Source organism: Plasmopara halstedii (assembly GCF_900000015.1).
Source record: "Plasmopara halstedii genome assembly, contig: Scaffold_2592, whole genome shotgun sequence".
In the NCBI taxonomy this organism is placed as follows: Eukaryota; Oomycota; class Peronosporomycetes; order Peronosporales; family Peronosporaceae; genus Plasmopara; species Plasmopara halstedii.
The window spans coordinates 77934-90335 of NW_020189499.1; the positions used below are offsets into that span (position 1 = coordinate 77934).

Below are 12402 nucleotides of genomic sequence, written 5' to 3' on the forward strand. Positions count from 1 at the left end.
CTAAGCTGGCCAGCGGCGCAGCCGCATTCGGAGCGGGTTTCACCCATTGACACGTCTCACACGTGCGCGCATAGGTGCTCGTCCATTTGTACAACTTGGGCCACCAATAGTGGTGAACCACAGAGTTGTACGTTTCTCACGACCGAGATGACCACTGAGTGGTGTATCGTGAGCCTCATAGAGGTTGCGATATTTCAAATCCTCATCATGAGGAACCACAATTCGTGGTTTATCCGATGAATCGGTGCAATAGTATAGCAACCCATTAATCAGCGAATATCGGTGCAATCGTGCACGCAATCTTTTTGACAATTTCTTGTCCGAGTTTCCAAGCTCCTTGCTCCCAAGAGTCTGTTGCAGAGATCACCCGTGTATGCAGCGCGGAACAAATGCGTCACTGACGACGTCACCGTCGTGACATGAGCAAGCTTTTAATTCAGTTTGCGTAACAACGCATCAGCCAAAGCTTTCTACTTCCTGGCTTATGCTTCACCTCGAATTTATGTTCTGCTAAGAAGGACAGCTACCTGGCTATATTATACGAGAGAGGAGGCGACTAAGTTGCAGTGCGTAGTGACGCATGATCTGGTTAGATCACAAACGGCTTGGAGCAAAGCAGGGCCACCCTGAACTTGACAAGTGCATACTTCATCGCGAGTAGTTTCTTATAGTAGACTAGGTAGTTCTTTTCCGCAACTTTAAGCTGGCAAGATCCGAACGCAATCACTCCTTCTCGCCCCTCGGCGTCTGCTTGTAGCAGCGCACAGCCGATGGCATAGACCGAAGCGTCACAGGCGACACTAAAATCACGATCGGTGTCTGGCAACGCCAGTACCTGGTGCATGAAGGAGCCTGTCTTTTATCCCTTAAAAAGCCTCCTGATGCTCGGTGTCCCAACATAATTCTGCATCCTTCTTACGGAGATTAGACAATAAGTGTGCCATCTCGGCATAATTTGCCCTATACTTGTGCAGTAGTTGGCGAGGCCAAGCCACTTGCGCAAGTCCTTTTTAGTCTTTAAAACGGCCAGTCCATGATGGCCTTGACCTTAGTGGGATCCGCTCGATGGCCACGCTACCTAATGAAGCACTCAGAAAAGGATTTTCAGCACCGAAGATGCACCTATCGGCATTAGCATACACCTAATTCGTGCGCATGCAGTCGAACACCGCTTTAAAATGAACGATGGGATTTTCCTCATCTATCCTCCCGTACTCCGCACGACTATGGACAAAGATGTAGTCGAAGTATGTCTGTGCATATGCCCGTGTTGCCTGAACAATTGCGTCACAAGACGAAAAGAATGTTGCTGGTGCATATGACAGCCCTTCGGGGATCACTAGCCCCTCCCAGAGCATCCCGCTCAGAGTACTCAACGCTGTCAGCGTATAATCACTCGCTCTCATGAGCAATTGGTAGTAGCTATCGACTGAATCGAGTGCGCTGTACTATGTACAGCCAACCACATTGTTCGTAGAACATCCTTTTTAGTAATCGACGTCTGTGCCGGAATAGTAATAGTTTTTGGTTCATTGTAAACGTGAACGATACGCCGCTTGCCGTTCGGCTTCCGAACACAAAACGTGGGAATCAAATGGGGAGACTTGCTCTCATGCAACATTCCTGCGCCGTACTTTGCACCAAAAAGGCGTCAATGGCGTCACACTGCTTTTTGGGCAGGGGGAATTCGCGTGTTACGCAGGCCAGGTCAATCGAATGACGCACACCTCGATCCGGAGGTGAAACCGCCGACAGGTCTCTGGAGACGACGTCTTGAAATATCTTCGCCAAAGGATCGTACGGATTCGAGGGATCCTTCAGGATCGACGATTCACTATGTGTATTCAGCGCACTCTAGAGTTACCTCCTGGACAGTTTGATTCAGAAGGGACGTCGAGTTAATCTCCTCGTTTGGTCTTATAGTGACCACCTTGGCTAAATTTCCTGCATTCAAGGCACCGCCAAACTCTTCGAAGGACAACTCGTCCAGCTAAAGAAGAGCATCCACCGCGGGATTAGCCTCGAGGGTACGTCGCCGTCTTCCTCCCCCGTCATACCGTTGACAAGGATATATAGCTGTGCGCTATCGTCTACGATAGACACACCCTAAGTCAGGGTCGACGCCCTACGTCTGCAAATATCATACGGCTTCGTCGTCTCCTCTCTATATAGTTTATCTTTCGTCTCATCGAGACCAGTGGGAACACGCACTCGGCGTCTCCCTGCTCCATCGGAGTGCTGATGCTATAAGAACATCCGACTAAGAGCTGCTTTTTCGCAGTCTTCGTCCAGTGGATAACGTGCCACTCCACGCGTATCAGAAGATCCTCGCCATTGATGCCTCGGGCCTCGTCCGACCATGCCAATCTTGGTGTTTCTTAATTTGAGCAATGTTCAGTGGGTTACGTGCCACTCCACGTTCAGCCCGTGATCCTTGCTCAGGGCTCTTGTTCAAAACACCTTTGGTTTTTAAAAACTGGGGTACTCCGATTTCCAGCACAGTGACCGCCCCGGCCCAGTGCCCGCGCCAATAGTACTTCTGCTTCCTAGCAGAGATTATGACCAAAGCCCCACCAGTAGACGTGCGTGTAGCGCTTAAGGTCGCCGATCTCCACGATCCGTGACTCATGGTGATCCCACCATGCCATACCAAGAATGAGGTCATACTTTCAGGGATTAAGCAGAGCTCCACGCTATCAAAGTCAAGAAACTTGACACCGCGGTCCACAGGGACCCTCGGCACCGCGACACATGTCTCCGTCGCTAAGAGAACAATGACGATGTAGCTCAACCACTCTTTTAGCGGCTCAGCAAAAAGTTCACTTCTTTCGATCGTGGAGCGTCGAGCATAATTGCCCGACGACCCGGCGTCAATGAGGATCCTCCATGGCATCTCATAGCCCTTCACGGTCGCTTTTACGACCAGCAAGCCCGACTTGCATTCACGCTCAAGAGCACGGAGCTCTTCGGGGCTGGACCTGATGGCCTCTACCTCTTTGAGAATCAACAAAAATCAGTTCTTCCCCAGTAGGGTGCCCCACGCCTACTGGGTGTTGTTGTTCCACGCGAAAAACCAGAAGACTAGTGAGAAGCGGAGCGTCGGTTCAATGAAGCTTGACGCACCTTGCGCAGGGTACAAACAGTCCGAGGGGGGTGTCTCCACAAATAAAACACCGTCGTTATCGAACGCTGCCCGGCAGCTCGTTGCTCTGCCTCCTCTTTCCTCGAAAAGCTGAGATTTATCGGCTCAGACCCGCTCGACGAGCTGCTAAAGGGTGCATGTCAAACAAGCCGTACCGACTTAAAGTTTAATTCGGCAATCAATGCCACATTCACTGCTACTTCAACAGAAAACGGATGCACACGGAAGACTTCCGCTTTGGTCGCGCCAGTACGGAGGCCCTCCATAAAGGCGGTCACTGTGACCGCCACGGGGAGAGGATCGGCTGCCATCCAGGCATTGAGGGTACCTAAACCTTGGCAAAGTCCACCAATTCCTTCTTGCCCTATCGGCGGCAAGGAAACGAGATCGCACGCGATATACCTGTCTAAGCGGCGTGAACGCTCGTGAAAGCTGCAGCTTCAGCTCTGTCCGGGAGATAAACGCCGCTTCGACCGAAGTGCCGCACGTCATTTCCCAATCTTGCGCTTGACCTCGAATTTGGAGATAGCTTGCACCCCGCGCTGTTGCTCAGTCTGGGGCATGACTGACGCCATGACAATCTTGATTCCTCTTCCTGAGCGGTAGATTCTCTCCATCCTTGCCCTCGGATGTCTTAACGCTCACCATGGGCGGCTTGGGTCGGGAGGAGTCGTTTGTCGTCAACGGTGACGCCGACATCTTCTGTTCAAGGTGCTCTAGCAGAGCTTTTTCATAGCGCGATACAGCTCTAGGCGCACGCTGATCGCTTCAGGTCTTTGTGAAGCAAGGTGTTGCACGCCCTCACAGCCCATCCGAGACATCAGCTTTTAAGCCCATTCTGCATGCCCTGGGGCAAATATGAGAACTGCTCTATCCTCACAGAGGATCAGCTGTAGCGACTCAGGTGTAGATTGACTACAAGTACTACCAAGTGCAGCGGGATGCCATAGCTCTTTCGCTTAGAGGAAGTTAAGCTAAGGTGGGTGACCTTCGGTCTATACTAGAACCAGTACGAGTATAGCGGATCACAAAACGCTTACTCCAAAAGTAACCCCAACTTTAACCCAGGCCAAATAAACTCTTCCTTTCAAAATATCAATTGTATTTCTTGGTTCTATTTGCGGTAAAACCACTTTTATCTATATCCAAAGTTCTCCCAATTAAGGAGTAAAACCTAATCAAAATGCATAACCACTGGCAATTCAGCCACCTACTGACTTCTTATTAGGATTTAGCCACACCATTATGTGGTCACACCATCTTCTGTGACCCACCCCTTCATACCAGGGTAAATTCACACTATAGTTGTGCAAGGAGACGGCTAGGCCAAACCACTTCCTTAAGTCTCTTAATAAGAAAGACAATGCTTCATATACGATGATCTTGTTTTTTTCGAGATATACCCACAGACCAGAATTTCTAATGAAGCAGCCTTTTGAAGGCATCTCATTGGTACCAGCGACAACCTTGTTTATATTGGCAATCAGCTTCTTAAAGCGCATAGATTCACGCAGTGCCCGCAAGGGGTTAATGTGGTGCTCCACATCCAACTGCCAGTGCTCTACACAACAGTAATAACTGTGTTTTCGAGATAAAGTTTTGTATAGCCATGATGCGGAGTGAAAACAATGGCTGAAAATAATGCGTTCTAAAACTTCCGATCCAAAAGTATATAATGAAAAATTAGTGACGCTTGGTCTTTATTCGCCTTTTACATTCCGGAATTGAACATCAAGCTTCTAGATGAAAAGTTTACAATTGCAATGAACAGATCAAGAAAATGTTCGCTTTGGCATCCTAATTAATGTCTTTACATTGGATTTTATAGAGCAAATGTGCAAAACAAATACAATATAGCTAAAAGTGTATATACGTAATAGTGCGAACCACAAGATAGAACTTGAAAATTCGCACAGTAAGCTTTTAAAAGGATGTAGGATAGAATCGACCATTCACCGCTTATTGCGCAGCATCTAAGCAAAAGCTTTTGGAACTACTTAATAAAGGAATGCAATCACTGTCTCTTCCATCTGATCCGAAGCCACATTTATGGCTTTAATAACTCTTTTTCTGAATATTTCTTCTGAGAGAACCTTACTCGGATCCGAATATAATCCTGTTGGACATTGAGCCTAAACCTGTGAGCTGATGCTGACCAGTAGACCAGTAGCGTCAGTGCGTATGCTCGTTCTTCTTTTCTTTTTACTCTGTGCAAAGCTTGCGTGCGGCGACACTCTTTTGGTATCTCAGCGCAAGTACTCAAAGTCCGAGACGATTGATTATCAGGACACTGTTCACGACAATCGCATTTTCTTGACGGATGATGGTAAGCGTGATTTTAATGAAGAACGAACAGTGCGAGAGGTTATTGCCATTGAACAAAAGATGAGGAAGGTGGTCGAAACCTCCACACCTGTGCAAAGTATGAAAAATAGAATTTTGCCGACGTTAAAGCGGTGGCTGTTGTCACTACGGAGGTGGTTGGTATATGCTTACTACAGATTTACCGCTCGGACAAAGTTCACTGAGTTAAAACGACTGACCGACAAAGGAAATTACGGATATGATCAGGCGATTGTACTTGGGTATACTCCGCATTATGCAAAAACCATGATTCAATATCGCGAATTTCAGCAATCAAAGAATACGAAGATTCTGCCTGTTACGAAAGTCGTCAAGAATGCTGAAGATCAGGTTGTTGATAAGCTTTCGTGGCGGTACCGTCAGCTCCTCGGACTTCCAGGTGATGATGTTTTACCGGTCTCTTTGAATACGGTCTGGTCGAACACCGTAGATGAAATGTCGACTTTGGATCGGCTTATTGTAAAGTTATCTCTCCGTCAAGCTACTGTCCTTATTAAAAGAAAAGCAACAGCTCAGGAGATGATTTCTCATGGTGTGACTCCAATCGTCTACAAGAAAGCGCTGCTGGATATGGATTTGCTGGAAGGTCCGAAGTGGAAACAGCTCAAGTCTTGGAAGACAAACCCACAAGTCAATACTTTTTTGGAGTACCTGAAAGCAACAAGGAACATGCCCGATAGCACGTAGTCTGCAATTGAGAATCTGTTTTGGCCGTCACGCGAGCATTGATACAATAGGGAGAAGCAATCATGATGGTGCTTCTTGACAGCATTACTTCATAATTTGTCAAACTGTATTGTCTGGTGTCTCCTGTGATCATTGGGATGGTTTACAGTCCGTCACACATGATAAAAAATATCATTTGATATAATTTCTTTGATGACAAGAAAGAGTGTGTCCTCTGATAATTTTAAGAGTGGACACTTTAAGATTGTAGCGAGATTACAAACTGTAAAAAAGACACCACAGGATATGTAGTCCACAGAACCTGTTGCACAAGACCTGTTAGGCATGTCAGGTATCAACTGTTGTGCAATCTTCCTGTTTCCTTCCATGAAGGCTTTGGGTCCTCACACTGCGAAGTCGAATGCGATGTTTCAAGTACAAATAGAGATTTTTTTTTTGCTTAGTCTTGTCTCCAACGAATGGTAAATATCTAAAACATTACTATAATGACAGTGCTGCCGACCGATTATGGAGCTGCAACAAGACACGTCGCAATCTCATCAAAAATGCACGCTGGTTCATGTTCGACCGCCGGGGCTTCTCGTTGATACCGACATCAGTAAGTGATGGCGTGAGTGATAAGCGGCCGACCCACATCGAAGGTTTGTGAGCGGATGAAGCCGAAATTTCTTTTCTTAGCTGTGCAAAACTTGCTATTTGACAAGCTCATAAGCAAACGGATCCGAAAAGACAAAGTCTCGCGAAGATGGATTGCCGGCACGAGGTCCACAATTTTAACCTCTATTGCAGATGACGACACGACAAGAGGGTCCATCGCCGCGTCCAATCACTCCGTCAGTAAGTAGATAAAGCGCCACACGGTATCCCTGCGCAACTGAACCAGCCTCGCCTTTTAATAGACGTCGTCATCGTAGATAGCACTATCGCGCACATATTTTTTTTGCCAGAGTTGCTCTTCTAAACAGTCCTGAGGACAAAAAATATATGTTCTTCGAGAAGTTCCGTACTCAAACTGCGGCACATGGCACGTTATGTTTGCTCTTGGAGTCTGCTTCAGTGCACTTTGCGGTGATGCTTGTGACGACAACATGTGAAGAAAAAATGCTGCCAGCATCGATTTTGAAGTGCATGAGTTTGGAGAAGCTAAATGACATGGTGGTGTTGTACAGATTGCCAGCGCACGTTTAAGGTCGAGGTGCAGCGTACTATTGCTAGCGCTATATGCAGTAGGTATGTGGCATGCAGTTGTCTCTGGCCTTGCGTACAGGCTGCTAACATTTGCATCTGCGGGCGTTCCAAGACATCCTGTTTGCTGCAATCAACTCAAGGAAGGAGATTGGTCCACAAATTTTTCAAACAGCAGATCAGTATTTGTGTAGATGGGTACGTAGACGGAAACGGAGAGGATGTCGATCAATAGCACCGGAGTCTGACCCGATCCCCACGACCGAGAAAATGCTTATAACGACTTCTACGGGGTCTGTCCAACAGCGCTACTACGCTTGGAAGCGGAGACCGCTTTGTTGAACATGGAGGAGCTCGACAATGCTTTGGACAAGATTGTTATATTGTTGACGCCAGAACTATCATTTCGTACACAAATAGATTCCCTTGAAATGCACAGCGCCAAAATCACATCATGCGAGCCCGTGTCTGAGGTATCATTTTTTTGAGCTATGCGAATTTGAAAAGGGGTACCCATTTTCTTTACATGACATATCGGCCTTTTTTTTGTAAGAACTTATATTGTACAAATAAAGTACATTTTCGTGGAATTGGGCCATCATGATGGGGCATTGTAACAAAGATGTCCGATGTACATGTGCGCTGTTGGTCTTATGTGAAGTAATAGAGAGAGTCCATGACTGAGTTACTTATACATTTCGTAAATTTTGCGACCATAGCACTAACAAATAAAAGTCTTGATTCCGATCCCTAAAATTAATTGTCCCAGGGATAACATGACGTGCTTGGAAAGCACTGGTCTATCGTCGGTCTCGAAGACATTCGAAAACTAAAGGCCTAAGGTTCAAAGACGCAAATTGTTTGCCAACGAGCTATTGGAATTGCGCTGGTGAGGCAGCTTCAGGCTGCTGATCAAAAACTTTGTGTACCAGTCTTCTTCCATGAGTTGATCGCAGCAAATAAACACGATTAAGGGCCATAATAATGGAATAGCGCAGATTGCTAGAGCCGACCGATTGACTAAGAATGCTAATACATGTGGTGATAAGCACGTTCCACACGCGTGTTCTCAAGTGCTTAGCCAATTGTACATCTTTGGTCACGAGTTCACAGTGCTTGCTGTGCCGAACATTTTAAGTAAAAATTAAGTTAAGATCCCATTAGATTCTGCATTTTATAATCTCATCGAGACGCGAGACCACAAGCTAAATGTCAACTCAGTCAATGCTGCAATTCATCCGGCTTTTTAAAAAGAAATCGTGGAGTAAACGCGGTTCAAAGCGTTTGATTTTGCGCCATTTGCTCCCAAGCGCATTTCGTCACGAAACATCCTACAGTACAATACACACTGCGTCTGACTCGTATGTACCCATCGTATCACCTAATCGATGCGGACATAGGACTGTACGTATCGCGAAGTTGGAACACAGGTTGTTCAATTGCCTCGGATTGGTTAGCTTATGTCTCGAGAATCTAGAAGCTGGTTGTACAAGGGCCAGAATCGGTAGCTGCTCACCTGAGGTATCAATCAACTAAGAATTCACGCTTCAATCGGGCGTCACTTCAAGCCATATGATTTCTATCATGTGGCCGCTAATGTTGAGCGTCCAGCCCTATGAGCCACGAGTTGAGATAGCGTGAATCGTTGAAAGTTATTTTTTACTGAAGATTATTGCAGATTTTGACAAGTGGTCGTCAAACAGCTACAATGCGCAGTGTTGTGCTAATTCTCTCTCTACTTTTACATGAGCTCTCAATTCTTGGCGCTCTCTCAACCCAGCACGAGAAACTCGTGTTTGAGACGGTACTGGCTGCTAAGTACAACCCAAAAAAAAATGGTCGTAACGAATGATGAAAAGCGCAGTTTAAGAACGAATTGAAATCTCGACTAGTGCCACAATAAGGGAATAAAGTGTTCAACAAGTTACCTCATGCGCAAAATCTAAGCAAGGGATGTTTACCTTCATTGAAGCGGGTGCTTCTGGTGCCATTGAAGGCCTTATCGCGCTTATTTCTCAGGGCGTTGGTTTCTGGAAGGTAAAATCACTTTTGAGTAAAAGACCAAGTGGATATGACGCAGCGATTATCCAGAATTTTAACGCCAATTTGGTGAGCACCATGATTTAATATCGTAAGTCATAGATCTACTAGGGCGACCTGCCAACATCGGTGAGTTCTCTGAGCAGTTATCGCGAGTTGTTGGGAGTCCTAGAATCTGCCGATAAACCTGCCTTGTTGAATGAAATTCGGTCATATGCTGTGTCTCGCAGTTTGCTATTGTCTCGAATTGACGTAAAAATTCAGCTCTTTCTGTCCTGAAATTTTTATCTCCCAATGTGAGCTTAATGGTGTACATGAAAGCGCTGCTAGAATTGGACATAAAGAAACTTACACTGTACGACTACTCGAATATCTTTAAGCTACGAACAACATGCCTGTGAAAGCTACTGCGAAATAGGCATCGGAAATTGCTGGGGCTGCTGCAAAAATGCCAGGTTACAAATGCAAAATTGTAGCAAAAGTCGTTTGTCGCTGCTTTACTGAGTGAGCAGGATGCGTAAATAAAGAGTGAAGAAAAGGAATTGCTTGCGATTTATGACATTTTGACGATGAAGGAAAAAGTGCCGGATTGTTAGTAATAACGGGAAAAAGCAATGCGTTGCTGTAGTAGGTGTAATATGTCATCAATATACTTTTCATTTAATATATAAGTGCTTTCTCATACATACTGTCGAACAAAATTGGTGCATTCTTCCTGGGTCTCTATCTTGAGACGAGTCTTTAGTACATATGTCGACTTGATGCTTGATAAAACTGTCACCTCAAAGTTACACGGCATTTTTTAATTGTGAAGCTAAGGATTCTTTTATGTGTTTTATACATCACTATTGTGTTGTAAACATCAGTATTGTGTTCTATACATAAGTATCAAATATGTCCTTAATGCGAAGTGCTTTGAGCCACGCACCACATAGTATTCAGTGGTTCTCCGACGAAGTACGGCTCGCACTTGAGATCTTTCACTATTACCCTCCCTCATTTGAGGGAATTGTGAGCATTACATCAAATGCGGAGTACAACATCCAAGGTGCGACGGCGTGATGGGGTCTCGGAAGTAAATCCTCTTGGAGCGTGCCCGGGGCAAAGTGTAACGGGAATTGCCCGTCCGTGTACACACAGTTTCTAAAAATGGATGAGGTCAGTTGACATGCCTCTTCGCGTGTTGCTCGCTTAATGTGGGCCGTAGACTTACGCAAAGACGAGAGGAGTTACATTTATTATTATAGGCAATAGGCTTTGAACCTCCCTTACTTGATCAATGCATCCAATTTTGAAAGGGGATATACAGATATACAGGGTGTATACTTGATGTTAGACACACAATTTACTCAAATTATGTGGACCACAAAACATACACAATCCTTCGGGAGTCGACGCCAGAATGCAAAGAGCAGCCTAAAATTATAGAACTGACCTCTATCAAAACTCGGGCTCAGCTTTCAATTATCGACTATAATGAAGAAACTTGGGTCGTTCAGCTCAGGGCTGATATCTACGACCCAGGCTATTTAAAATTGTGAGTAATTCGATCGATAAACGAGCTTCAAGGAACAACCCAAAATACGAATTGCCGAGAAGAGTGGACAGTAAGCAGATGCAGTAAGTATACCGATAACTGAAAGGCATCTGTGCGTCTGGGACTTGTGTTGTAGCTTCAAAACAGTCTGATTACTTCAATCGTAGTTAACCAAGATCCGAAAAAATGCTCTCACTCTAGGTATGGCGCTGCAGGAATGTCACAATCCATGTTACGACTAAAGTAAAGAACCATGTGCAAGCATTTCTCTCCTGGTGGAGTTTTGGCCAAATATATAATCACATTTGTTAGAAAGCAAATGTGCTTTTGTTTGGACTCGATGCAACAGTCTTCTTGCATGACTTGTGATTATTCAGAATTGATAGCTTTAACTCTACCAAGTGAATTGAGTATTCTCGGCAGGCAGAAGCGGCTGTGAATCGCAGTATCAGAATGAATCAGAGGATAGCGAGCGCATATAGCGTGTTACTCTGTTGTACTGAAAGGAGCAATTACATACCGTATTCTGCAAAATGTATTTCAATGAGAAGGTAAAGAATAGCTCAAAACTGGTGTCTGACGAGTCAAGACGAGTGGAGCTAAAGTGCGACTGTAAGTCACATGTCAAATTGACCAGAGTTTAGTGCTCCCTGAAGTTAAACAGGTGCCTACGCTGATCCAACACTATCATGTGACGCACCCATTGCGAGATCAGTTGCAATTTTGCTTTACGAGATGTGATGAAAAAGATTATCCAGTCTTGAATGTATTAACTTGGTTATCCTCAAGGGTTATATGTCACCCTCACTACAGCGAGCAGAAGTTGTTACTGAGGTGAAGGTGAAATTTGAAGAAGATACATGCGAGGAATTGCAAAACCGTGCAGTTGACGAGATCATAAAGCTGGTACAAGGAAAGAAGCTGAACTCGTCATCCGTCACAATTGAATCGACTCACAGAGCACGAGCGGGTTCAGGAAAACAGCCATCCTCACGGATACTTCGGATCGTTTTCAACTTTTTTTTATAAAAAATGACATGAGACCTACAATGCGTGTAATCATTGGATTTGGCAGCGCATTATCTAATTCATCAAATTCACTTTGTTCCCGGAATCATCGATCGTGTATCTTGGCAATGGATCCAATATGGAAGCATACTTTCGTCACGTGCAAAGCATAAAGCGGGTCATGTGAAAGGAAGTGACTTGGTACTGGTTTTCTAAGTCAGAAAGAATACCGGCAAGCGACGAATTTGCCATGCTTCTAATAAGCTAGATACATCAACAACTCCGATGATTTTTATAGTTTTGTTGGAGAAGAGTAACGATCGGTTGACTATGTACATGGCTATTGACCTGTCGTTGACTATCATTCTGTAAAGACTATGTGCAAGCGTAACCTATGCTCTACGTTGCTCTGAGGAAGCAAATACGATAATGAATTATA

At 45.2% G+C, this 12402-nt stretch overlaps 3 protein-coding genes across 3 annotated transcripts; 2 read left to right on the top strand and 1 right to left on the bottom strand.

Moving 5' to 3' along the window:
* Positions 1 to 5323: 5323 nt before the first annotated feature.
* PHALS_04312 (RxLR-like protein) lies at positions 5324 to 6193 on the top strand (the record flags this gene model as incomplete). Its single annotated transcript, XM_024718404.1, has 1 exon — positions 5324 to 6193. One exon carries the CDS (start codon positions 5324 to 5326, stop codon positions 6191 to 6193), a length of 870 nt encoding a protein of 289 aa, XP_024583806.1.
* Positions 6194 to 7664: 1471 nt separating this feature from the next.
* Positions 7665 to 7977, bottom strand: PHALS_04313 (uncharacterized protein; the record flags this gene model as incomplete). The annotated part of the gene is made up of 2 exons (XM_024718405.1): positions 7665 to 7898; positions 7957 to 7977. The coding sequence occupies 2 exons, from the start codon at positions 7975 to 7977 to the stop codon at positions 7665 to 7667; spliced, it is 255 nt and encodes an 84-aa protein (XP_024583807.1).
* A 610-nt stretch (positions 7978 to 8587) lies between these two features.
* On the top strand, positions 8588 to 9230 carry PHALS_04314 (uncharacterized protein; the record flags this gene model as incomplete). The annotated part of the gene is made up of 2 exons (XM_024718406.1): positions 8588 to 8899; positions 9057 to 9230. The coding sequence occupies 2 exons, from the start codon at positions 8588 to 8590 to the stop codon at positions 9228 to 9230; spliced, it is 486 nt and encodes a 161-aa protein (XP_024583808.1).
* Positions 9231 to 12402: the final 3172 nt, after the last annotated feature.